This window comes from Rhipicephalus sanguineus, chromosome 11 (assembly GCF_013339695.2).
Source record: "Rhipicephalus sanguineus isolate Rsan-2018 chromosome 11, BIME_Rsan_1.4, whole genome shotgun sequence".
Taxonomy (NCBI): domain Eukaryota; kingdom Metazoa; phylum Arthropoda; class Arachnida; order Ixodida; family Ixodidae; genus Rhipicephalus; species Rhipicephalus sanguineus.
The window spans coordinates 87,313,855-87,341,285 of record NC_051186.1 but is presented as its reverse complement, the minus strand read 5'-3'; the positions used below and the strand labels follow the sequence as shown (position 1 = coordinate 87,341,285).

At 48.4% G+C, this 27,431-nt stretch overlaps 1 protein-coding gene across 1 annotated transcript in view; it reads right to left on the bottom strand.

Annotated features, from left to right (window-relative positions):
• Positions 1-27,202, bottom strand: part of LOC119375216 (kunitz-type serine protease inhibitor 6) — a 32,448-nt gene extending 5,246 nt beyond the window's left edge. The window contains exons 1-2 of the mRNA XM_049411198.1: positions 27,157-27,202; positions 1,765-1,953 (exon numbers count right to left, since the gene is read on the bottom strand). Of these exons, the coding sequence (XP_049267155.1) occupies positions 1,765-1,953; positions 27,157-27,199 (232 nt within the window). The 5' untranslated portion in view covers positions 27,200-27,202. The remainder of the gene's footprint in view (positions 1-1,764; positions 1,954-27,156) is intronic.
• Positions 27,203-27,431: the final 229 nt, after the last annotated feature.

Genomic DNA, 27,431 nt, shown 5'->3' with positions numbered 1-27,431 from the left:
CCCGAAGGAAGCGCGATGCTGGGCGGCTTATTTTGTTTCTCCGTATTGCTCTGTTTTCTTTCCTCCTTTGTTCTTTCTATGTATTATTGTTCTTAGTTCATTTCTATTTATTTATTCCTCTGTTTAGGTGTTTCCTTCTCTTTGTCGCTATTCCTTTTTTTTATTTTTCTTTCTGACCTTTCGTTCTCTCTCTGCTTCTATTTCTCCTTTCCTCTTCCTCTCCATGTTTTTGTCTCTCGCTCTTTATTTCTTCATCTCTCAATCATCCTTTGCCTGTCTCTCTATCTTTCCGCTTCATTATTTCCTCCCTTTCTTTCTCTCTATTTCTCCGGTTATCTCTCTTCTTATGCTATGATTTACTCTCCCCCTCTCCTTTCCATCCTTCACCGCCTCTTCCTCCCTATCCTTTCCCCATCCCTTCGCTATACTCTACTATACGAGGCTATGCTCTGCTAGTGTGCCTGGACAGCCAAGTGGTCACGACGCTCGCCTTCGCGTCATCGGTACGCGGGTTCGAATGCCGCCTCGCAGAGAATTGCTCTCTTTCTGCTCCTTTCTACCTTTTCATTTCTCTCTTGTTTTCACTCTCTGTACTCGTTGTTTCGGTCATCAGGGTTATTGTGTCTCACGCCGGACAAATGAAAGCACGTGTTCTGGGAGCGAGGCAGAGAGCATGAAGAAGAGGAAGAAGGGAGCGCGTGCCGGTTCATGATGATGATAGTTTTCTTTTACCTCTACACGGACTAACGGTCGGTTCAAACATCTCCGCTGTCAAAAGCTTTCGTTCACCGAATTGGGCATGGATTAATAGAGGAAGATAAGAGATATGGCCTGCGAGTCACCTTTCACGCAAACAATTCATTAAGCAAGATGTGCAAACTCGTTCATCGACAGAAAGAGGTGTTCGAAGCCACATGTGCTATCAAGCACAAGAAGGAATTATGGTAATGCTCAATAGGAGCACTTTATGGCATCCAACTATCATGCGGTAAAAAGTACCTTGAGCAGACGGAACGCGCTGCCTTATCGCGCGTCTCAGATGCGCCACACCCCTGTCCAGAAGTCAACGAGCTCGAGCCTGGCTGCACATTATAAACTGTTCCTCTGCGCACCTTTGTTTTAAAACACTAATGAATAAACTACCAATTAGGTGAGATATTATTGAAGCTATACAAAACGCACGTCAACCCAGGCCCTAGCGCAAGCCAGACCCCCATCTCCTTGCATGATAAAGAAGCGCGTTTCTGGAATTGCATAATCAAAGGACCCCCATTCTCGAAATGTACGCGTCAGGTGACCCTATTTTTGTGTATATACAACCTGTTCGATATAAATAAAAGCAGGTGTCAGTCAGTGCTTGTGTGATGTTCATTTGACTTTGCCCTCCATCCGGACCGTGCCGACTTCGACAATTACGTTCAAGTCACCTTCTGCGAGGTAGCTGAATTCACGCTTGTCAGAGCGCCAATCGACGCATCTTGAATGCCACTCGACGCATCTTGAATTGCGGCAAGGGATAGCTAAGAATAATTGTCGTATTAGTTGCTATCTGCCTTTACGAGGGACGCCCTAAGGACGCGCCAGGATTCCGTTTCGCTCAAGCATTCTTTGTGAGTTCGCGGTATCGCTCGAAAACGTATTTACGTCACTAGAAAAAGTGCTTTGGCTCGGTGGCCTCTAGTGCTTAAAAGGTAACGGTGCCGAAGTAGATGAGTGCGCTGCACGTATAAACCCCTCAGGTCTTGGACTGATACCGTCACTTACTGAGTCGTCTGAGGCAGCTTTTTTCGCATTCCTGCATGTTCACGTAGTTGTTCTTGTTTCCTCTGCAGCCGCCGTAGAGGAATTTCTCGCACTGACCGCTCTTCACGTTGAACCACCACCTCGGGATGCCGGCCTTGCAGGGACCGATCTCTTTTGTGGGTTTACAGTAAGTCTCAAAGTCCACGCCGGCTGCGGAAAGAACATGTGCTTGCGCAATACGATATATACGAGGGTTATTGGAGACCTAAGGACCGTTTGGTCCCCCCAAAATAAATATTTGTTAGTAAAAGTCACTTTTCGCGGTTTAGTTTAGCACAAGGCTACTTCAATTTTCTACATAGTCAGCGTTAAATTCTAGGCACTTTTCGTACCGCTGCACCAGTTCCTTTAGTCCCTCTGCATAGAAGCTTACCGCCCATGAATTCTTTGCTGTTTGAATTGGTCGGTAAGCATTTTTGGTACCCACCTTGCACACACTACGTTATTTGGGCTTTTCAGTTACAATCGTGCAAATCGGTGTGCGGCTGACAAGAGGAAATTCATCCGATAGGCGACTGTCAGTCGTCGATGTAATCGCAATGCCCGGTCCACTGTTTGAACATTTTCATTAGTCTGGATACTGGCCCTTTCATTCCGCTCTTCGTCGCGCACATTTGTGGAGCCATGTGTGAAGTCTGGACAGATTTTATTACGTTTCCTTGACTCATCGCTTCATGTCCATAAACTAAGCACAATTCCGCATAAATCTGAGAAGCTCATGATCCTTTTCCATACATACGAACCCAGGCAGAATGCTTGGGTTCGATTCCTGCAGGGTTCCTGATTTTTATTCTTTCTATTCGTCGGGTCAACGCTGCCGACGTCGGGTTTTCTTAACGTTCTCGCATTTAAACTACGAATCTTTATTCTCGCCGTTCCTGGGTAGATATAAACTGTCAATCACATGTGGCGCATAACCTTACACCGCGGCCTGTGGTAAACGGCTATGTGCCACACGTGTCTGGAGGAATGGGTTTGACGACGTACGCGGCATAATTTTCACGTTATTCATGGCATGACCAGACAGTCATATTCGTGAAATCCTCTTACCGATACATGGCAATTTCGGTCTACACCATGTTTAGGAGGCGATCATGAGAGTACCCAGACGCAGGCGGCTACATACATAGAGAGATAGAGATATGGATACGTAGATAGAAACGCTCAAAGTGGCAAAGGTGCGCTAAGAAATTTAAAAAAAATCAATATTCCCGCTGCTCTGGCAGGCAGCCTTGAATTTAGATTTATACCAAAACTCGCTAACACATACAGTGGAGTTCGATTGAATAAAGACACAAACTGCTGGGAAATCTAGTTTTCCTAAATCTAGTTGTCATTTCACGACGACTGCACATCACACGCGTGCGCGTGTACACACAAATACGCATACATACATACATACATACATACATACATACATACATACATACATACATACATACATACATACATACATACATACATACATACATACATACATACATACATACATACTGTGAGGCACCGCTTTATTCGAGTCTAGCTCGAGCTGTTCTACAATGATGATGATATATACAGATGAGGAAGTTGCACAAACGATGATGATATGTCGAGGTGACAAAGAAGAGTCACTGATTTGTTACGCTCACACTAATTCCCCCTCGCGCTGGAAGCGGCCGCCTGGCCGCGTGACAGTATTACGTAAGGCGTCGGGTATACGGCTTTAAACGAGAAACATGCACTATTTCTGTCCCCCGGCAACGGTGATCGGAAGGAGTTGTAAGAGGTGAAATACGGTAATTAACTGGGGAGGTTTGCTCAACGACCGTGTAAGGTCCAAGAAAGCGCCTCATGAATTTTTCGGACAAGCCAGGAACGCGCAGCGGAGTCCATAGAAGAACTTCGTCTCCAGGGGAAAAAGTCACAGCACGGTGAGTGGAGTCGTAGCGAGACTTGCGAGCTTCCTGGGAGATGCCGGTGTTGATTCGGGCCCGATGACGGCAGTGTGCGAGGCGAGACAAAAAGACTTCGGATAAGGGACCTGCGGAGGGTGCGGGAGCCGAAAGGAATGAGACGTCCAAAGCGAAATTCGGCGAGCGGCCGTGGACTAGGAAAAAGGGAGAAAAGCCAGTAGTGCGTTGCGTAGCCGTGTTATGAGCGAACGTGACGAACGGCAGGATTGCGTCCCAGTTCGAGTGGTCGGGGTCGATGTACATTGCAATCATATCAGAGAGGGTGCGATGAAAGCGTTCCGTAAAGCCGTTGGTCTGCGGATGGTAAGCAGAAGTTGTCTTGTGAATGGTGTTGGCGGCGCGCAGAACCTCGTCAAGAATAGAGGAAAGGAAGACTTTGCCGCGGTCACTGAGCAGTACGCGTGGAGCTCCGTGGCGTAAATATATGCTGCGCAGAAAAAAATCGGCGACTTCAGTGGCAGCCCCAGATTGTAGCGAGGCTGTTTCCGCGTAGCGGGTTAGATGGTCAACAGCCGTCACAATCCAACGATTCCCATTCGATGTCACTGGTAGGGGGCCGTTCAAGTCTATGCCGACGACGTCGAAAGGCAAAGCGGGACAAGGAAGAGGTTGCAGGAGGCCAGGAGGAGCAGTCGTGGGTCGTTTGCGGCTTTGACAATGGATGCAGGAAGCAACATATTTGGCAACGGCTGAAGAGAGGCCAGGCCAGGTGCAGCGGCATCGTATTTTGTCATAGGTTTTATGATAGCCTAGATGACCGGCTGTGGGATCATCGTGAAATGCTTGAAGAACCTCACGTTGTAGAGAACGTGGTATGATTGGTACCCATTTGTTGCCGTCGACGTGGTAAACATAGCGGTGGAGAACACCACCGTGAAGCTTGAACTGGTTAAGCTGTCGACGAAGTCGGGCGTTCGGAGGAGCAGAAGAACCTTCGATGCGCTCCAAAATAGTGCGGCAGTATGGGTCGGTGCGTTGGTGCGACACAAGTACGGATGGGCTGCCAGATCTTAGCCAACCGAGTGCTGCGATGGGTAAAGCACTTTCAGTGGCAGGAGGCGATGTAGAGATATCATGGCTGGGCAGTGGGTAGCGAGATAGAGCATCAGCGTCTTGATGCTTCTTTCCGGATCTATAGGCGACGTCGAAATCGTACTCCTGCAAGCGAAGCACCCAGCGACCAAGGCGGCCCGATAAGTTTTTTAGCGACGAAAGCCAGCACAGTGCGTTGTGGTCAGTAACGACTGTGAACTGGCGGCCATGGAGATATGGGCGAAATTTTTGTACTGCCCAAACAACAGCTAGGCACTCCTGCTCGGTGATGGTGTAATTCTTCTCTGCCGCGGTGAGAGCACGACTGGCATAAGCAATGACTCGTTCTCGCGAGGTGGTGTCACGTTGCAGGAGAATGGCACCAAGACCATGACTGCTAGCGTCAGTGTGAAGGATGGTGGGCGCGCCTGGATCGAAGTGGCACAGTACCGGGTCGGATGTAAGGGCTTGCTTCAATGCCAGGAACGCACTTTCACAGTCTTCGGACCAAACGAAGGGCGCGTTGCTTGCGAGTAGTTGATGGAGTGGAGACGCAAGCTCTGCGAAGTCACGTATGAAGCGCCGGAAGTAAGATGCCAAGCCGAGAAAACTGCGGAGATATTTTTGACGCAGCGGACGGGGAAAGTCGAGAACGGCGACAAGCTTCTCAGGGTCCGGGCGAATCCCTTCTTTGCTGACTAAGTGCCCTAGAACATTGATGGTCTTGCTTGCGAAGGTGCATTTTTTTGTATTTAGCTGGAGGCCAGCTTTTGCAAGGCAAGCGAGGACTTCTTCAAGACATTGCAGATGCTGCGAAAACGTGGACGAAAAAACGACTATGTCGTCAAGATAGCACAAACAGCTTTTCCATTTTAGACCACGCAGTACACTGTCAATCATGCGTTCGAAGGTAGCGGGCGCATTACAAAGTCCAAAAGGCATCACATTAAATTCGTACAGCCCATCTGGAGTGGAAAAAGCGGTCTTCTCTTTGTCAGATTCGGACATCGGTATTTGCCAGTAGCCGGATCGAAGATCAAGGCTAGAAAAATACTCGGCGCCATGTAATGAATCCAGTGCGTCGTCGATCCGTGGCAGGGGGTAAACATCTTTGCGCGTTATTTTGTTCAGCGCACGGTAATCGACGCAAAAACGCACTGTTCCGTCTTTTTTCTGTACCAGAACAACTGGGGAGGACCAGGGGCTCGAGGAAGGACGTATGATGCTTCGTCGAAGCATGTCTGAGACGTTTTCCTCGATGATTTTGCGCTCTGCCAGAGACACGCGATATGGGCGCCGGTGAATAATACGGGAGCCGTCCGTCTGGATGCGATGAGTAGCGGCGGTAGTCATGCTGAGGACGGGCGAATTCACGTCGAACAAAGAACGGTGTCGATTCAACAGGGCAAGCAAATCTTGTCTCTGGGCAGGTGTCAGGTCAGGGCTTATGGTGGCCGACAGAGGTGTGGAAGAGGCATGAAGTGGCGGCGAGCTTGACTCTGGTAGAACAGTCGGAAGGGCAACAATCGCAACCGGATGAGTGTCAACGGCGCAAGTGACTGTTGATCCACGGGGCAACATCTTGGGATCAGGTGTGTGATTTAACGCAGTAATGAAGGCAGACCCGTCGGTGAAGCGAATAAGGCCAGGAATAATCAGAATACCTCGACATAGGGTGTGGCCGTAAGGTAAAATGAGCACGTCGCCATCCACAATGTTGCTGGAATTAACACTTATAATTTCTTCTTTGGATGGCCAAAGAACGTAGTCTGAAGCGGTGACGAGGCGAATGCGCTCTTCGTGCTGAGGGAGAGAGTCATCCGTGGCGTTCAGGTGTATTAGGCGCTGACGACAAGATATGGAAGCGGACGCTGACGACAAAAAATCCCACCCCAAAATGAGTTCGTGGGTGCACTCACGAAATACCGCAAAGACAATGTGGTGACGAATACCATCTATAAGAACACGAACCGTACACTGTGCGAGCGGATGAATGACGGCGTTCGTCGCTGCACGGAGAGATGGGCCGCAGTAAGGCGTGGTCACTTTTCGGAGGCGAGCACAAAAGTCAGCGCGAATAATGGAAATGGCAGCGCCAGTGTCCACGAGAGCTTCGACGCGTACACCTTCAACTAACACGACTAACAAGTTCGACGGGCGCTCTGGAGGAATTGGTGGCTGTCCGGTGGATGCAGTTTCCCCTCCTAAAACTGCATCGGGGAGTTTTCCGAGTGGGCGTTCGTGACATGGGAGGCAGGTCGCAGAGGCGACACTGAACGGCGGCGTGGAGAAGGTGACCTGCGGCGAGACTCACGGGAATTCACAGGCATATCAGCATAGTAAGGAGGAGAGGGTGAACGGCGAAGGGAAGGGCGGTAGGGCACCCGTTGGTAGCTCGTGGTTGGACGGATGCCTGGGCGTTCCTCGGGAGCGTAGCCGCGTTGCTCGTCCTGTTGTCGCCTTTGGCAAAACCGGGAGATGTGTCCTCGATAGCCACAGTAGTAACAGATGGGTCGAAGAGGACGCGGAGTGGTGTAGTACTGCTGGACACGCATCGGCGGTGTCAACGAAGCCACAGGTGCGTGGTCTCCAGGTGTAGGCACAGAGACGGTGGTGGCTGCCGGGAGTGCCGCAACGTCGGCGTACGTTGGCACCTGACGAGTGCAGGGACCGTCGGAACACGTTAGACGTGACGCGGACGCTATCTCTTGCCTAATGATGTCCCGCAAGTTGCTTGGAGCAGAAGGCAGAGGAGATTCCGGAGCGCAGGAAGAGTAACGCCCGTGAAGCTCTTCACGAACGATGTCGCGGATCAGCGTACGTAAGTCGAGGGCCGCAGGAAGACGAATGTCCGAGGTGTCGTAGCAAAGGCGAAGAGACTGGAGTTCCTCAAGTCGCTGGCAAATGGTGATGACATCCTGGGTGGTGGCAGGATTTTGTGGAGCAAGGGCGTTGAAGGCGATGGTGTTTATGCCTTTGATAATATGGCGTATTTGTTCGGTCTGGGACATGGCGGAGTTTACGCGCTTGCACAATGCAAGAACGTCCTCAATGTACGAGGTGTATGATTCGCGGGGCAGTTGAATGCGTTCAGCCAGCTTCTTCTTCGCTGCCTCAGAGCGAAGTGTGGGGGCACCGAAAATATGACGAAGCTGCTGAGTGAACGTGTCCCAGTCGGGAAGATCTGGTTGATGGTTCCAAAACCAGGTTTTTGCGACATCAGAAAGGTAGAAGGGGACGTTCCGCAACTTCTGTGAGTTGTCCCACCTGTTCAAGTCGCTGTCGAGGTCGTAGTTTTGTAGCCATTCTTCGACGTCATCCCCGCGTAGACCAGAAAACACTGGCGGATCACGCTGCCGGCTGTTGATGGCTGGAGCGGGTGGCGGAGGTTGGTTTGGACCGGCGGCGTTGGACGAGGCAGGATCTTCGTGAGCGGGCATGGCAGGTGGTATGACGCGACGACCCGAGCGGAGCTCCAGTGAGAACGTGCGAGAGGACTTGGGGATCGAAAAGCACCGTCCACCACTTGTGAGGCACCGCTTTATTCGAGTCTAGCTCGAGCTGTTCTACAATGATGATGATATATACAGATGAGGAAGTTGCACAAACGATGATGATATGTTACGCTCACAATACATACATACATACATACATACATACATACATACATACATACATGCATACATACATACATACATACATACATACATACATACATACATACATACATACATACATACATACATACATACATACATACATACATACATACATACATCTGTCAGCACGCTTAAAGGCCAACTCCGGCGATTTTTCGAGGTCGATGGATCTCAGTGAAATTCGCTGGGTACGTTCCTTTGCACGTTTCCGTCATTTATGCCAAATTACAGGCTTGAGACATGCGCAGATTGTTTGCAAATGAATTTTAAAGATTGTCTGCAAACGCCGTCCTGGCTTCCCACAATTATTGGCAACATTGCGTCTGTGACGTCAGTGCTGGCAAGGCGGCGGAAGTGACGCAGCCGAGGGCACCGCTAACTTCGGCGTTTAGGCCGCTACAGCGAGCGTCTGCTGTGCACAAGGCGACGGACTGCGTTGGTTTGGCCGGCGCTTCGCTGGTCGTCCAGGCTGTCACAGTTTTCATACTCCGCGCCGGCGTGACCGGCATGCCTTGCACGACTTCCGGTTCGTTCGTAACAACGTCTACGTCATACGTAGACAGTACACTCGGTTGGGTTTCGGTTTCGGTGTTGCGCTTTCTTGCTTATTTAAAATTATTCTCCAATTTGCCGAGTATTTCTGCTATCGGGCCCGTAACAGGAGCGTCTCAGGAACATAAAAGCACCATTACTTTGACATGGCCAAAAAATCGCCGGAGTTGGCCTTTAACACGAGCGCTCCTCTCCGCAGCATGGCCTGAACTGGTTTGAATTTGCTATATATATATATATATATATATATATATATATATATATATATATATATATATATATATATATATATATATATATATATATACTTATATATATACGCAGCATGACGGCGGCGACGTCGACGGCAAAAGCCAGCCGAGACTGTCCATATAATTACTATTGCAATAAAAACGTTTTCTTGGCTTAATTACGCCAATGCTAAATAGTAGGCTTTTCTGGAGTAGTTGGTTTATGGTCATAAAAGCCGAGAGCAAGAAAGACGGGAAGAGCACTCGTCCTGCCTTCCTCTCCTTCTATGTTCTGTCAGCTTAGCGCTCTGCTTTATCTTATGACTTGGATGCTTCATTGCGAGTGCTTCATTTTAATAGTATTCTTCAATAGATTCATGAAGAGAGAGACATTTCGCCGGTGGTGAGGTACCTAGCGTTTGCGGCGTGGATTGGAAGCATAATAATAATAATAATAATAATAATAATAATAATAATAATAATAATAATAATAATTATAATAATAATAATAATAATAATAATAACAATAATAATAATAATGATAATGATACTGTGGGGAAGAGCGCAAAAAACGGGACGGAGAAAGATTGAACACAGGACACAAGCGCATAATAATATCTCGGGTTTATGTTCCAAAAGCGCCATATGATTATGCGGCGCGCTGTAGTGGAGGGTTCTGGAAATTCCGTCACCTGGCGCTCTTTAACGTGCACCTATATCTAACTGCATGAGCCCCTAGCATTTCGTCTCCATCCAAATACGACTACCGAAGAAAGGTTCGAAACAGCTACTATCCTGTTAGCAGCCGAGCATCGTAACAACAGTACCACCGGGAAGCCGGCGGAGCGGCCGCAAAAGGCTTCGATCGGAGTTTCGCAGGTGTTCGAAGAAGTTCGCATATAAACGATCAGGACGTCAAAGTTGTCTGCGGGAAATCTTCAATGTTCATATACAAATGTAGTCTTACCGTGCGCAAAAACAACCCTCGATGACTATTATATCATATCAGCGCTTTGGCCTGTGGCCTTAGAACGTGTTTGCTCTGCCTTGCACGTGCACGCGAAGTGTCGGCTGAGGTGCATCACCCCGAGTTCTGGAACGAGACCGAGTACAGCCAGAAGGTGACGTCGGAATATTCCGCTGGTAAGTTGATCCTTGTCTTCTACTTCAGGGCACATTGTGTGATAGGCTCCAACACAAAGAAACATTCATTGGCCTGCCGCGCAAAAAAACCCAGAATCTGTGCTATGCACCGATGCTGCTCATATAGTAAACGTACTGGCTTTAGGCAGATTTCAATTGAATGTTTTCATTTGCATAGAAAAGTACCTTGACTAAGTGACTAGAAAAACATGAAGTGCTTGGGCCCCTACGTAATTTCAAATGAGGAATCCTTGTTGTCAGTGTCATAACTTGCGGTACTTGCCCAATAGGCAGATGAAAGCACAAGAGAGCTTCACGTGACACAAGCGCACACTTGATTATCAGGCACGCTGTTATGGAAAACTTCGGATTGTGTACACGTGCAAGCGAAAACCAAAATACATTTCTCGGGCATTCCTTTCTTATGTGCTTCGCGGGTTCCTTAGCCCCGTCGGGTTGATTAGCTAACATGCATGTAAATGTAAGTGCTCGAATGCAAAATAGACTCCCCATTCACGAGATGCAGAGTGTACGGTTGCGTTCAGTCTGTATCCACGTCGAGTTTAGCACCAGGTTTGTTCATGTCTCAATGTTGCAAGAAAGCGTAGAGTTCAGTTGCTGAGACTTGGTCTCGGAGGTTGCGGATTTTTTACTTCATGAGAGACACCTCTCTGAAGCTAAGGAACGGGAAAATTTGCAATTAGCATTTTTGTGGAGTTGGACCTCTGTCTATTTGCATTTTTGCGACTTAGTACCTGCTTTTCTATTCAAGATCGGTATCCGCGAGGCCCAAAGCTTCTTCCGTAAGGTGTAATCCTGTCATACCGGCGCGTTCGTCCATGGCAGCCATCTGGCCTTTTGTTCTTTGCTGATGTTTATCATTAAAGGCATCGCCGCAATCGGGCGGACGTTGAAAGCATTGATCAAACGGTCCCTGTAGTAGCCGAAAAAGAGCAAGACCTGCTGCGGTACACTGTGACGTTGGCGAGACGAGGAGCGTAGCTAACTCTTATGCGACAAAAATTATCGCGGAACCGAAAAGCATAGGACGAGTCGGCAGAATGTGAAAAGGCGAGGGGAGGGTGGGGCTTATTTAGTAGTGAATAAAAACAGAATTTTTCAGATCATGAGAGGGCGGCGCTTGCACAGGTAGGAACGTTTGATCGGTACTTTACGGCATGTATGTATGTACAGCCGTGCGCAACCTTAACATGAACACACCGCAGCATGGCCTGAAACGGTTTGATTGACGCCAGCGCCGCGCAGCTTTGGGTTCTGTTGCCTAGATGTTACTAGTAGATGCCGGCATGTTATCTTGTGCTTTCCCCGCGATGTCCGCGCTGAAGTCACAGAGCGTACGAAGGTCACGTCGCTCGCTGCAGCGGCCGCGTTTGTGAAAGGAGCGCGCTGTTCAAAGAGAAATAAGTAACAACTGTGAGAGTTAGTTCGCGCCCGTCCTGCATGTACCTGTTCGTTCGTTTCGTGCGTCCTGCTTTATGTGTGAGCAGCGCGCTTCAAGTGTCGAGCTGTGACGCATGATTGTTCACGCTCGTCCTGGGTATTCTTTTCGTGCGTCCTTTGCGCTCGCGCGACGCGCTGGAAATTTCGAGCTGGTTCCCGTTCTTTGCGTTACATTCCAATTTGTTGCTACCGCATTCATTACTTCGCCGTTTTTTTCTCAATTTTCCACATGTTTATATACACGTACACATAAAAACGCACGCACAGGCATGCACAAAATATGAGTGATACCGCACCGCCACCCTCGAAAAAGATTTTTAGCTACGCCTCTGCTCCTACTCGCGCCCGCCAGTTAGATCATTTCCGGCCGCCCTGGTGCCTGTAATAATATTGCTTTCTGGGGTTTTGCGCCCCAAAATCACGACATGATTATGAGAGACGCCGTAGTGGAGGGCTCCGGAAATTTCGACGATTTTTTGTTCTTTACGTGCACCTAATCTAAGTACTACACGGGCCTGTACATTTTCGCCTCTATCGAAATGCGACCGCTGCGACCGGGATCGAACCCGCGACCTTCGGGTCAGTATCCAAGCACCGTAAGGCTATACCACCGCGGTGGACGCCGATCGTGTCTGTACAGATGAACATAATTGTGCACAAAGCAGCTGAAAGGACTCGGGTGAGCAGCGAAGGAGAGTACTACACCTCGTGGTTCCCAGGCCATCTAGACGGCTCAGTTAACCCGCTGGGATGTAATCCTAACGAGGAGGCCCACTGGATAGCGCGATTTCACGTACCGCGCTGTCGCGGATAGCCAGGCTCCGAACGAGGTCAAAGTCTGCAAAGTTCGATTATGTACTTTCCACGAAATTGTTTCCGACTACCGACTAGGCAGGAGGAAATTTGCGCACCCCTCCCCCCCTCCCTCCGAATGAAAAAACCTCAGCCTAGCAAACCCGTTCGTATTCTACTCCTCGGTCCCTTAATAGGTTATACCCTACACGGCATGACAAGGGGCACGGCGCGTAAAGAGTACCTAAACCGGATAATCTACACCATGGAGGAAGGAATCCTAAGGAGAGGCCCTGACGTCACATTCGTGAAGCCTCCACATCGCAAACACCCGCATCGCCTCCTAGCGAAGGCGCAGCGAAACATTTCGCGATTTCCGTCACGACGATTGCAAGTGCATGCGCGCATCGCGAAACTTTCCAGCCTTTTTTTGTTTGTTTCTTTGTTTTTCGCCGTGCAAGCGGTGTAGTCGATTCACGCATGCTGCTCTTTGTGTGTGTTATTTAGGAAAGCTACGCAATGCCCAGCTGTTGCGTATACCCTGTGCAAATCGCGTGCACTGTGGACAGTACCGGGTGTCACTTTTCATGTGTACGTATACACCAGAGCACGCCTGTCTCGCACCCAGGCTGCTGGCGAGCCGAGCGGATACTCTCGCACCCAGACGCCGGGCTGACCGGGCTGCCAAGGCGCGCGCGGGCTGCACCAAGTAAACAGGGCAAGCTGCAGTTCTGAGGCTTTAAAGTGCGAAAAAGTACCCGTTCACGCCGCTTCAGCGTGTAAGAGCTCGTCTGGGCAGTACTGCGTCGTCTTTGGATGCCAAAACAAGCAGCGCAACAAGAGGATATTAGCGTTGTCTGCGACGATTACGACGCGCCACGGAAATAGTACCGGTGTGGTGTTTTCAGCTTCGCCGCGAGCGGATAACTGCGATTCAAGCAAAAAAAAACTAGGAGCCGAGTGAAAATGCGCGAGTAAGTACACTAATTGCGTGTATTCTGCAATGTGATGCCCACCTATTTCATTATGCGAACCTAATTTGCGTGACACGCAGCTGGGTTGAAGGCAGGCGCGAGCTTTGTGTGGGGGTGCACTTCATACCTTTGAGCGTTTCCTTTGACGAAAGTTTAGTGCAAGGTAGTGCTTTCAAGCCCAAGCAATCAGCATGCTTTGCCACTTTCAACGTAGTATTAAGCTTTAGTGATTTGATGGCATCCACGCCTTCGAGGTTTCGTCTTCAAAAGGTAATAAATGGCACGGTGCTCCTCAACAGCTGGTCAGAATTTCGTGCTTTCATTGGAGTGTTTGATGTGCCCAAATTTATTTGGACACGAGGCATCCAGCTGCGCATAATACATATATTGGCACGTAAGTAAACAGTACTCGCGCCAGTGTCCTTTACGTCGCAGGCGTAGCTAACCGGCTTAACTAAGAGTACCACAGTTTCGCTTGTAAAGCATCATCATTACAAGAATAAAATCGCGCAGGTAGCTTCCAAAAGGGATCGCTGAACGATACTGCAGGTTATACTCTCTGATAGCACGCTTTTGTGAGCAAGACGCATTATTGTAAGAGCGCTCGTGAAACAAAAATTACGTTCCGCGTAACTACCCGTAAAGCGTACACTAATTATCACGCGATGCATGCTGAAATGATCACATTCCACAAAACTTTGTGCACAACTTGTAATATGGCGCAACAAAACATCGTTTCACTCTTTCGCGAGCTGCACTGCAATTACAATTCACGTGTACTACAGCGAGAACGTTTTTTTTTACAAATGTAACAGCGTACGTATCTGACGAGGTTGCTTCCGCAGCCCACTCAGCACGTACTGTATACATTGCGGACTTGCATGAGCAAGATGTTCTTGATGTTCCAGTAAAATCAGCGAAAATTTCCAGGCTAGAAAAGACGCGAAACACGCCCTCCGACGGGCTGAGTTTCGTGAGTTTCACGTTTGCTCTGTGTAGCGTCTGCTGGCGTGGCAGCCCCGCGCATGTTGTTTCGTCGCGTGTGCGATAGACGGCGCGACGCGCGATGCAAATATGGCGATGCGCATGGAATTCTGTGTGTTCTGGTCTATACGTTCGCTTCATTACTGATCACTAAGGCATGGTATTTGCGTGCGAAACTCTCGGATGTGGTTGCTTGTAACTCATTCTGTCAACTCGGAACACACTCGAAATTTTGTTTTTGGCATCTGACGCGCCGTATATACCATGCGCTGAAGGCATCATACGTTTTAGAGGCTGTGTCGTTCAAACGAAAGGGCAATAAACTTTTGTTGTTGTTATCGGACTACGTGATGTACGTATTGTGCGGTGTGCGCTCGCTGCGTGCTTGTGCTGTGTGCGCACTGGAATTACAAACTTTACGTGAACGATCGCGTATACAATACAGCGGTGTCCTCTTTTCGACGTGAAGTTACGTCAACTATATGTTGGCGTAGCGCCGAACAGCTACTAGGCTTACTCCATATCCACGAACAAAGAACCACTAATCGGGCAATAGGTCTGAAAATCGGGCTACGAGAAAGGAAAAGAAAGGCCTAACGCCCAGCAGAACGCATAAGTCACTGCTGGGTGAGTTCGAATACGATGAGGCAGGGCCTGAATGTTTTTGAATACGGCACGCATGGGCGTCCGGAGGGGGGTGCAAGGGGGGGCGGCTGCCCCCCCCCCCTGAAATTTCGGATAATATCTTTCTATGCAGTAGCAATAAGCTGCACACGTTGGTTAGCACACAAAAAGTCTGCATATCCGTGTGAAACGGCCTTCAGGACTGCCAGCCAACTTTGCACGTTATTTCATATTATTGACTAACCTTGCTGGTCAAGTCACGGCAGTGAACACCCCCCCCCCCCTATGGATGCACCCCCCTGGAAAAATTTCTGCGGACGCCCTTGACGGCACGTACTGGTACTTTCTGTACTGTTGCACAAAAACGCTCCACGAAGAATTTCAGCACGCAGCGCTTGGGCCTGCCACGCACGAACAGCCCGGTAAACGTCTGCTTGCAACATTTTACTGCGTGCGAACCGCCCAATACGCGTTAAGTTTACGCCGGGACTACAGATTCGAGCAGAAGCAAACCACCGCGGAGAGCACACCGCGGGGCGTCTGCTGTTTTGTTGGCCCCATACCGGTTTGTTTGCCCCGTAAATCTGACGTTACTTCCGCCACACTTTTTGCAATGCATTGGGATACGATAGGGCCTCTCAGTTTTTCCTTCCTCCATGATCTACTCCGAGAACTACGGTACGACAATTCTATTCTAATAACATTTCAGCCGAATGCACAGCAGGGAACTCATCGCAGGTGCAACCGCGATCCGGCGCTGAGCTCCATAGTCTGCTAACACTACAAAGTAGCCTCACTAGCGCCCACAGGTATCACAACGAGAAAGAGCTATCGCGTTTCATCGCGCGCGCGGAAGGTGATAACGAGCGATTACGCAACCTTTTTCCCTCGTGCTATTCCGCCCTGTGTGGCCTCCACCACGCTAGTGGGGACGATAGAAGAGAGAAAACGCTTAATGTGCGCAACAAATGTCGGATTGGATTGGATTGGATTCCATTATGAACAAGGCCCCCGTACGGGAGCCGAAACGTCTTTTATTTCAAATTTCTTCTTGTACTTGCTCGGCGTCTTTCATTTACGTTTGACCATGAACATTCCCGCGCAGACGAAGTTTTGTCGAGCTCTTGATTTGAAATCCGATAACTCGGCTTGTTCTTGAAGGGTTCGAGAAATATTTGTGGCAGTCGATGTGTGAGGCAACATAGTTCATTTTTTATTACTTAGAAAAGTGGTTCTAGACTTTTTCTATATCGCGTGCGACGTTATGACGCTGTTGAAAACCCGCCTTGGTGTGTGGACTTTACTGGTTCACAGGTACTGAAGCGAAGGGCGATTAGTACGCTACAGAGCTACAGGAACACCAACGTAGCAGCGTAGACTGACACCATCACTTAGTGAATCGCCTGAGGCAGCTTGTTTCGCATTGTTGCCTAGTCTCGTAGTTGTTCTTGTTTCCTTGGCAGCCGCCGTAGATGAACTTCTCGCATTGACCGCTCTTCATGTTGAACCGCCACCTCGGCATATGTGCCTTGCAAGGACCTTGGTCTTTTGTGGGTTTGCAGTGCTTGTGCTTGTGGCATTACGATAGGTACATAGGGCCGTGATAGGCAGAGTCACGGTCATAAGTTCTCAGACTACGAGACACAAGAAAGAACTCAACATTCCCGCTGCTTCGGCAGGCAGCTTGAATTTAGATTTTCGGCCTGTACTAAAACACGCTAAGAACACGTACAATGCAGCTCGACTGAGTAAAGACTAACTGCTGGGAAATCCAGTTTTCTTAAATCTAGTGGTCTTTTCACGCCGTATGCACCTACACACGCGTGTGCGCGCACACACGAATAAACATACATACATACATACATACATACATACATACATACATACATACATACATACATACATACATACATACATACATACATACATACATACATACATACATACATACAAACGTCAGCACGCTTAACACGAGCCCAGAGTGGCCGCTCCGCAGCATGGCCTGGACTGGTTTGACTGACGCCAGCCGCGAAGTGCTGGGCGCTCTTACCGATATAATAACTGGGTATGTTTGGATAGTATGCCGGCATGTACTGGTAGCATCTGGGCGGCAGAACGCAAAGCTGCGCGGCGTCAATCAAACCGTTTCAGGCCACGCTGCGGGGTGTTCGTATTAAGCATGAGCACGGCTGTACATGCATGCAAGCCGTACTGATCAAACGCCCCTACCCGTGCAAGCGCCGCCCTTTCATATTCTGAGATATTCGAGCTTTAGTTCACTACTAAATAACCCCGCCCTTTCACACTCTGCCGACTCGTCCTCTGCCTGTCGGTTCCGCGATCATTTTTGTCGCATCAAAGTTAGCTACCCCCTTCATCTCGTTGACATCACAGTGTGCCACAACAGGTCTTCCACTTTTTTCGGCTACTACAGGTACCGCTTGATTAATGATTGCGACTTCCGTGCGATTGCGGCGATGCCTTGGATAGTATTTCGGCATGTATTGGTAACATCTGGGCAACAGAACCCAAAGGTACACGGTGGTGTCGTCAATCAAACCGTTTCAGGTCACACTGCGGAGCGTTCGTGTCAAGCGTGCTGACGTCTGTGAATACACACGTACCGTAATGTACCGATCAAACGGCCCTACCAGTGCAAACGCCTCCAACCGTGCAAGTGCACCCTTCATATAATCTGAGAGATTCGAGTTTTCGTTCACTACCAAATAACCCCCCCCCCCCCCCCCGGCCTTTAACATTCCGCCGGCTCGTCCTATGCCTTTTGGTTCCGCTATAATTTTTGTCGCGTAATAGTTGGCTACGCCACTCATCTCGCCGACGCCACAGTGTGCCACAACAGGTCTTTCTCTTTGTCGGCTACTACAGTCACCGCTTAATCAATGATTCCAACTTCCCCGCGATTGCGGCTATGCCTTAAAGGATAGGCATCGGAAAAGAACGAAAGCCAGGTGGCTGCCACGGGCGATCGAGCCAGTATGACATATCCGCGCAAGTGGGGTTTCGTGTGGCGTCGCACTATGCTAGCGCACTGCCCGCTTTTCAGATGCTCTTAGAAACCTAGTACTACTTATTAAAAAAATTATATCAAGCACACCTTCATTTCGTTGGGACAACTACATACTGAACGTTTATATTCCATAGCAGTTCGTAGTTCAAAAAATCAGAAATTTTGGCTTAATGGCAAACAAAAATATTAGATGGCCTTGGCAGCCTTGAAAAGAAGACCTGGGCTTCTTAACTAAACAAGTTCATCGAAACTGAAAACGTGCCTTGTAACCTCCTCCTTTACTCTGACATATATTCTCCAATATATTGTTTATAATAGCAGTAGCGCGGGGGAGACAACTTCAGAGCGACTCAGAATAAAAGGCTCGTTATACTCGAAACCTTATTCGACATGAGGCGCTCTCTCGAGAATCAGCCTTTCTAAATAAGGGTATTTCGCGCATGTCTTTCGCAGTTTTTTTTATAATTGCGATAAAAACACGTTGACGTGGTCGTGCACCGTAATACAAACACGCGGCTTCGTAGCGATGGCTTATCTCTCCATAACGTCACACACAATTACACAAGAGAAAGCTGCACTGCCGGTTATAGTCACTTCTTATGCGCTTGACATTTGAGCGACGCCCACGTGTGGGAACTCTAATTGCGGTGGTTGCAGGATCACACCCAAGGAGAGAAAAGCTGAGCCTCGCGGACACAGATCTTGGAACGGAAGACTACCTCGCAAAAACACTACCTCGCACTACCTCGCAAAAAAATGCAAATAGACAGACGTTCATCTCCAAAAGTAGGCAATGGCGAAATAGAAAAAAAACCTCGGGCTAGCAAACCAGTTCGTATTCTACTCCCCGTTCCCTTAATGGGGTTAGGCCATACACGTCATGACACGGACACGGCACGAAAGGAATACCTAACGCGGGTAATCTACGCCGAGAACTACGTTACGGCAATTCTACTTTTATAACATTTCAGTGAAATACATCGCAGGACGCTCATCGCAGGCGCCAACACGTGCCGGTGCTGCACTCCATACTATATATTAACCGTCTGCGCTGTAGCTCCATAGTCTGTATAGTAGCCACGCTATCGCCCGTAGGAGTCACAATGGGAAAGAGCGACCCCATATCATCATGCGCGCAGTAAGGTGGCGACGCGCGTGTTGACGTAACTATTTCCCCGGTGCGATCCCTCCCGGTGCAGCTTCCAGCGCCCTCGTCGGGACGAGAAAAGAGAGCGAGCGCTTGATGTGTTCAACAAATCCTGGCAACTCAGCTCGTTCTTGACGGACTCGAGAAATATTTGCGGTAGAAATATTTACGCACGATGCGTCGCACTGCGGCACGTAGTCTTGCCTCCTTTCCGCGGACCCACAGCAAACCACAACACCGGTGCAATGCAATCGATTGCGATCCCTAGAACGACGCCACAGACAACAATCTCATTCTCTTACATGCAACGTCCGCAACCGTGGATCAGTGGCTACGGCGCTCGGCTGCTGAACCGAAGGTCGTTGGTGCGATCCCGGCCGCGGCGGTCGCATTTCGGTGGAGGCGAAATGGTAGAGGCCGTGTATTGTGCGATGTCATTGCATGTTAAAGAACGCCAGATGGCCGAAATATCGGGAGCCCTCCAGTACGGCGTCTCTCATAATCATATCCTGGTTTTGGGACGCAATGCCCCCAAATATTATTGTGATTATTATTATCTTACATGCAACGGAGCACTCGTATGCGACACCTACGCTTGTAGGGCACAGTCAATGTCGCCCACCGGCGACAAGTGCCAATAGGGCCGCGACCGACCACCACGGCAGCCGATGTCGCCAACCAGACATATTTCTCGCAGATCCCCATGCGAAGCAGCGGCATGTCCCAGACCGAACAACGTGAGGCAGCGAATGCCCACAAAGACGTTTATGCTAGCTTCCGGTCCTGGCAGCCTAAGGGGGATGCCACGTCACCTAAGTCACCAATCACCTAAGGGGGATGCCAAGTCTGCCACAAACCTTCACTTAGTCGAGAATGTCCCGTCATTGTTTACAGTCCAGGATTATAGACATGAATGTGTTAAAAACTTCATACTGCATTACCCCCAGAAAGCCCACAGCAGAAACCAAAGTTGTGTTCACCTCAATCCCCCCTCCCGTCCCGATTGCGCCCAACATAATCACTCTGCGGTTTTCGCGTGTAAAACCGCGTTTTTTATTTCTTAACTAACAAGCTATCGGATAGAAGTAAGGTATTACCGTGAGCATGACATTACCTTGGTTTAATTAGGTCTGGGAGGTGCCTGTTTCCTCTGTAATATAACAAAGCGTTCGCTTGGAGTTTTTTTAGGGGTAACAAACGCATTTTTTACACTGGATTGGCTGCAGCCGTGCGTGCCTCGATACTCCTCCCCCCCCCCCCCCCCCCCAACCTGGCCAATGATTCTTTTTAGGAGCTGCCCGTACAAAGTACAAAAAAAAAATCAAAGACGAGCGTCAACTCCACCACTCACCATTGAGACTGATGGCGGAATAATCCGACGTCACGTTCGGCCTGTGTTTCGTCAAATTCCGGAGCGGGCGCTGGTTCACAACAGCGGACGCTTCCAGTGAATCTGCAAGATTAGGCAAGGATATCTTAGTAGTATACGTGTCTTCAGGGAAGAACATCTACCTCGTTTTGGGTGGACAACGCTCATGAGGAACGCTGAAATACTGTGAAGTTGTACTTCACGCTCAGTAACATTATAAATACAGCATCTGAAGAAAGATTTTCCACTTCCGATAGCACAATTTTCTGGTGCCGGTTGCATGCTTCCGAATTTCGTGACACCTGCATAATCTGCGTCTTTGGTTTCCGCAGAATTGTCATTGTGTTGTGAAGCCCTGTTACGCATTCAGAGTCTTGTAGTCATGCTTAAACACCGCTGGAAGCATTGGCCTTGCGGGCATCGGAAACTGGAAAACAGACTGAATATACACGATTGAGAATAAAAAGAAGAGGAGGTCGCCTTCGGGTCGTCTTACGTAAATACATAAGGGTCGCTGTGAGTTTTTTAAAGGTGAAAGCCTTAGATGCCTCATCAAAGGAAAAAAAAGTGACCGTCGGCAGCGGCTTTTACACGAGCGATGCCTAGTAAAGTACTGTTTCACGATACTAAAAAGAGCACGCTTGCCGCGAGGAGGCGCTTAGTAGGCGAGAAAACGCGCAAAAAGAAAATGTGGGTGGCGACGCCACCTTGAACTTTCCGCACCATTCGCCATGACGTCACATATTTTGACGGCGCCTACTAGGGCCTACGTACTTCATAATTGGTAAAAATGAAGTAAATTGTCCACTGAAGGGGCCCTAGACCTAACATACCCCAAGTCTGAGGAAATTTTGTTGAGCCAATCGCATCAAAATACGATAAATACAATTTGAAATCCGTGATGTCACGCGTGGAGATATCGGCGCGAAATTCAAAAATGACTATTTGAACTTCATTTCCTCCTCTATTCTCGAACGTGTGATGGTGAAATTAACGGCAGTAGAGTTCTCAGAGTACAATTTATCAATCTAAACCGATTCATTGTTGCTCTTTAGTGTCCCTTTAAGATATCGTAACAGCTTTCGCTGTAAAATCAAGTTTGGTGCAGAAAGATTTCGGGGGGTGGAGGGTGAGATCAATACATCGTGTGAGCAGAAAAAAAGATCGCTCACAGTTAATCACAAGTTTACCGAGACAGTGAATCGGGCCCGTAGCCATGAATCTTTTTTTTTTGGGGAGGGGGGGGAGGGAGTAACTTGCTGAAGGGCTTGACTATTCGACAAAAACACCTAGTAAATGCAAAGCATTGCTTAGCAAACCAAACACCCACGATATACCGATAACTACTCAAAATGCACAAAGAAGTGGGTCCAACTCGCAACGCTTGGCTCGAAGCAATAAAAGAAATCGGTGCAGACCAATAATCGCCTTCTGCTTCGCATGGTGTCGACTCCCAGAATGGGTGGGATCTGCCGAATTCTTTTCATTAGTAGTTTTTGGTAAAAAATCCACCTCTACTAAAATTTCGGGGGGGGGGGGGGGAGGGCACGTACCCTCAGACCACCACCACCTCCACACCTACCCTTTGACACAGGCCTGCAGTCAGTGAAAGGGCCACTCTCAGACCCCTGATTCCTACATTAGGTTCGCTTTACATTTGTCACGTGATCGGGTACTCGAACTAGCGTAGAAATAGAAACGCTCGTATATCTAGCTACAGAAAGTAAAGTCAGATTACTTTCTTTGAATGCTTAAACGATTGTCTCTCGAACATAGAGATCTCGAGACGTGGGAATCAAAGCACCAGAAAGAATTTTCGGTGGTTAATCGCAGTAAAATGGACTAAAAATACATTAGTAGCTTCTAAGCTCCGGTGCTGCGCTCATGTGCTCTCGGTTGCACGTTGCATGTTTTAGCGATGCTTGCGAGATGCTGATATTGACTGATTACAAAAGCATACCTGCAGTCTAACTTGGACGCACAATTAAAAACCGTACCTGCGCGCAAGTATTCCCTTAAAGCCACACCGGCGTTCTAGATAATCAACGTGCTGGTGTGGTACGTAAGGCCACATACATTATGCTTTAGCTAACGATCTCTTATACATACGTAAGTTTTACTGGGAGGACGACAGTGTCTTAAGTTCAGTAAGGACTGGGAGAATGTTCAGTCCTACATATGCTGTCAAAGCGATCGCTTGCAGTTTTAGTAGGAATATAACACGTAGCAAATGTAGTAAGATGCAGTTCATCCCAGCGGAAACCTCCAACATCCCTAGAGGTCAGAGAAAACACGCCTCGGAATGTTTGTCTTCTTCAGGCGAGACCACCCCCCTCGTTTCGGCAGGGTAGGTTTACGGAAAGCACTAGAATAACCTGTACACGTAGACGCTAATATTTCAAGAGAGAGAAATTTATTAGAAGGAGGAGAGCAAGGAGTGATGCGTGTATGCAACTCCCTGCAGCCTAGTGTAGAGACCAGCGCTCTCAAGTATATTTCGATATGTTATACATCGTGCTTAAAGGACGACTGTCTACTTGCTAGGAAAAATTATAGTCCCATTTGCATGCTTGCGCATTTCGTAACCCTTGCTGAATCTGTCCCTTTGGCTTGCTCAAAAGGCAGTAATTCGCACTTGTTAGGCTGTTTTATCTTGAAAAACCTGAATGCATTCTTACATGTCCAGTCTTCTGATCATATTTAGAAGCAAAAAAAAAAAAGCTTGATTTGGCCGAGCCTGTTCTTGCTCACTATTATAGGTACATAGAAACAAATATGGGGATGAAAACGTAGATAGGGAAGAGCGCTGACTTTCAACTCAATTTATCCCGTTGAATAAATTCGGTCGAAAGTCAGCGCGCTTTCCTATCTCTGTTTTCCTTCCTGTTGTTGTTGCGCTGTACATACGATGTTTAGAAGCCATGCCGAGCATTGATGGGAATAGCAGACCTTTCATGGGGGCTCAAGGAATGTACATAAAATAAATCAGTGAGTATTAAGAAAGTCATATACCGTCGAAGGCATCATAGAGTGCAATATAAGTTGCTCTTAAAAAGCTGATAAAGAGAGCGACCGCCATCTCGAACGTGACGAGCCCTACTGTGTATTGGTTTGGAATTCTTGCGCGGGGTTCAGTCGGGTGCATATTTCTGCTAAATGGTCCAAGTTGGGCGGCAGATAGCGAGAAAATGGTTATGCTTGTCCCGGAGCATGATCGGCCAAGGCTGTCACGTTGACAGCGCTGCGGATAAGGCTGCCATGTTGGCAGCGCTGCGCTTGGCTACACCCAGAGGTACTGCCACTGCAATCTGGCGCACATGCATAAATCTGGAATTTGAATACCACAACACTATACAACCACTTGGACATTACCAGCCTCCCAGGGGCACCGGCCACGTATGCGCAGCTTAGATCCTTACCCCTGGCATGGTATAATTGTGATTAGCCTACATAAAACCACATTGCAACAAAGAAATTTGCTTAAAATGTGTTTGTCTTGCACACAGTAAAACACAACTAGCGCCGTAACGTCGCTGAAGCGATAGTGAAGAACACCTAGCATTTTTATTCTGAATATTTCGGAAGTTTCTGTGCGCTTGTGGGCTGTAACCCCGTTCCTCACATCATCGTACAGCAGTATTAGTCAGCGCTTCTACAATGCTCTGCCTTCGCTGGTATTAAAGTGACGTCCTGTGGTTATTGTTGGCGTGACAATTCTTCGTTTCGGTCTGCGTGGTATCTCGCCGACGTAGCTCGGTGTAAAACCGCGTTTTGCGCGTTAGAATCGAGTTGTAAGGAGGCAAGAGTGCGGGGGACAATCATGCTTTTGGTGGATCCCGTAAAGTTATATGGACTTAAGAATGTGAAGTGACACTGTCACTTACTAAGCTGTCTCCTGAGGCAGCTTGTTTCGCAATCGCTCCTGGTCATGTAGTTGTTCTTGTTTCCTTGACAACCACCGAAGATGAACTGTTCGCACTGTCCGCTCTTCACGTTGAACCACCACCTGATGAGGTAAGCCTTGCAGGGACCACGGTCATGTGTAGGCCTGCAGTAAGTCTCGAAGTCCACGCCGGCTACACGAATGAAATTTCAATTCATGTCAGAAAAAAGGAAATGTATTGAATACCGCTAAGGCGACAACGCATCTTGCTGTCATCTCGACACATATCTCTATACAGTTCCGTTGCTAGGTTTTTCAGTGATGGCGCTGTTTTCAGCGATGAATCTGCATATGCGGCCGTATTGTGCATAACTTGTTGCCGATAAGCTGGTTTGCCGCATTCGTGCGACTCTAAGTATTTCTTAGTTCGATTCAATCAAGATATTGGCGCAATAATAAGACTTGAGTTACGATGTCTTTCGGCACCGGGAAAGTGCATCCTTAGTACCTGATATAGTGACCTGAATAAATAACAACGCCTTTAAGTACACATACATTAACATCGCGACTGTGCGCCAAACCTTGACCACCGCACTTGGGAAGATGAAGAAGATAATGAAGAGAGCGCGTGCCGGTTCGTGAAGATGACAGTTTTTCTACGCCACACGACAAACTATACTTGCTCTACTGTACTATACATGGCTACGTTTTCTCTCTCTTTTTCTATCATCTTTTTTGTGCATGTTCCTTTCAATCTCTTTCTCTCGTTCTATCCTGGCTTCTCGTTTTCCTCTGTTTGTCTTCTGCTTTCTAACTATTTCGCTCTTTGTTTCCCTTTCTTTCTCTTTCTTTCGATGTGTGTCTTTTTCTCTCTCTCTCTCTGTAGCCGGTCACTCGCCTTCTATGCTTTTCTCTGCTTCTATTTCTTTGTATCTATCCCTCTCTCTGTCTCTCTATCTCCACTCGCTCTCCCATCCTCCTTTCCCTCCACCTACTCCTCACATCTCTCCTCCACACCCTCACTTTCCTTTCCGACCACCTTGCAGAACTACACTATACAAGGCTAAGCGCTCCTCTGCCAGCGTGCCTGGATAGCCGAGTGGTTAGCATGCTCGCCTTCGCATAGTGGGTACGCGAGTTCGAATCTCGCCTCGAGAAAAAAGATTCTTCTGCCAAGAAATTCTCGCTTTCTCTTTCTTTCTATTTCTCTCTTTCGCTCTCTCTGTATTCGTTCTCTCGTGCACCAAGTTTTTGCACCTGTCGCTGGACAAATCGGCGCACGTCTTCTGGTATCAAAGCAGAAGAGGAAGCAGAGGAGGACGAAGATTGCACGTGCTGGTTCATGATGATGATAATTCTTTACGACACACGGCCAGCCTCGACCTTAAAAAAAATTCGCTGATTGGTTTTCGTTCATTAAAGATCTACTTAAATAGTTGCGAAACCAGCGGGTCTATACAGTATCACGGAATACAGAATACTGTTAGGAAAAGCGCTCGTAAAGCGTTTTTTATTGGCCATTTCGAAATACGTCATGGCCCCCATATATGCGAAGCGAAGCGCGACGACGGCGAGCAAACTGAATTTTGTTTCCAATCCGTGATACGGTATAGGGTTCCACCGTGACTTTAGCTGTGGTACGGCAGTTCGTACAGATTCACTGGACCACCAGTTTTGAACCAGGGGTACTGCCCGGTCGGCTGGATTTATTTCTTAACTTGCTATGCACCACTGTGCAGAGAAAAGCGCAGGCGCTCATTTCATTTTCCCGCGCACGCGAAGTCTAGAGTTCAGAGTGCGAGCGGCAGCCAGTCAGCGAATCCTGTTGATGGTAGACCATCAACAGGATAAACTGATTTGCTAGGCTTCGCAGAAAAAGAATCTAAGTTTCTGGGCATATTTTCGCTGGAAAGCCCCCGCGACTAGCAAATTATAGCGCTCAGTTGGCGTTTTCGCAAATCCTGTTGTTTAGTGTAGTGACAGAAGTTCCTGCTCAATTTTGGAAGACCACTTATCCAGCACGAAGAAGAAAGCCACAGTTTTCTTTCATACAGCGACCTCTTTCACACGTTCATCCTTTGCATATGTACGTGCCGTTTATTGGCAGCGGACTCTGTGATGATTGTTCATCATCTCTTCCGCTTCCTGAATGTTTGCTTTCATTCGAAAGGACGACTTCTCGGCCATGCTTGGTAATCACACAGTTGCTGAAGAATGTTTCCTACCCTTTCAGAACGTGGCGTTCACTCCCTGCCCCGAGTCGTATACAATCACGTAGGTCGTGTAACATGGAAATAAATACACGACCAAGCCGCAGCTTTGGTCTACGCCTTTCTGTGATATTAAATGAAGCGCTTTCGTGGCCACTGCTATGGGAACATACGCACAGACTAAGTCACAAAGTTGTTGAGCCTCACCGTCACCAAAACTCAGAGTTTAAGCGCACTTAACCACGGGGGAAACCGTTAGCTTCCAGGCTTCTACGTCACAGTGCAGCTCCCGAAACACGCTGTCACGACTCACCCGCAACGGCACAGAAGAGCGCCAACACCGCCAGTTGCTTCATGCTGCCTCTTGCGATGTCTAGAGTGACATGCGGCAGCAACCAAACCTCAGACCTTATATCACCTGCGAACTCGCTGGCGTCGTCAGCCGAGGCAGCAGAGATAAAAATCTCCCGTTTCTGCGTAACTGAAAGAAAGTGCAGGTTTCGCCGGAAGTCTCCGCTGTCAGGTGTCCAGGCCACAAGCTCACGTGAGCAAATTCAGAAGCGGCGTCACGTCAATTTCTAGACGGCA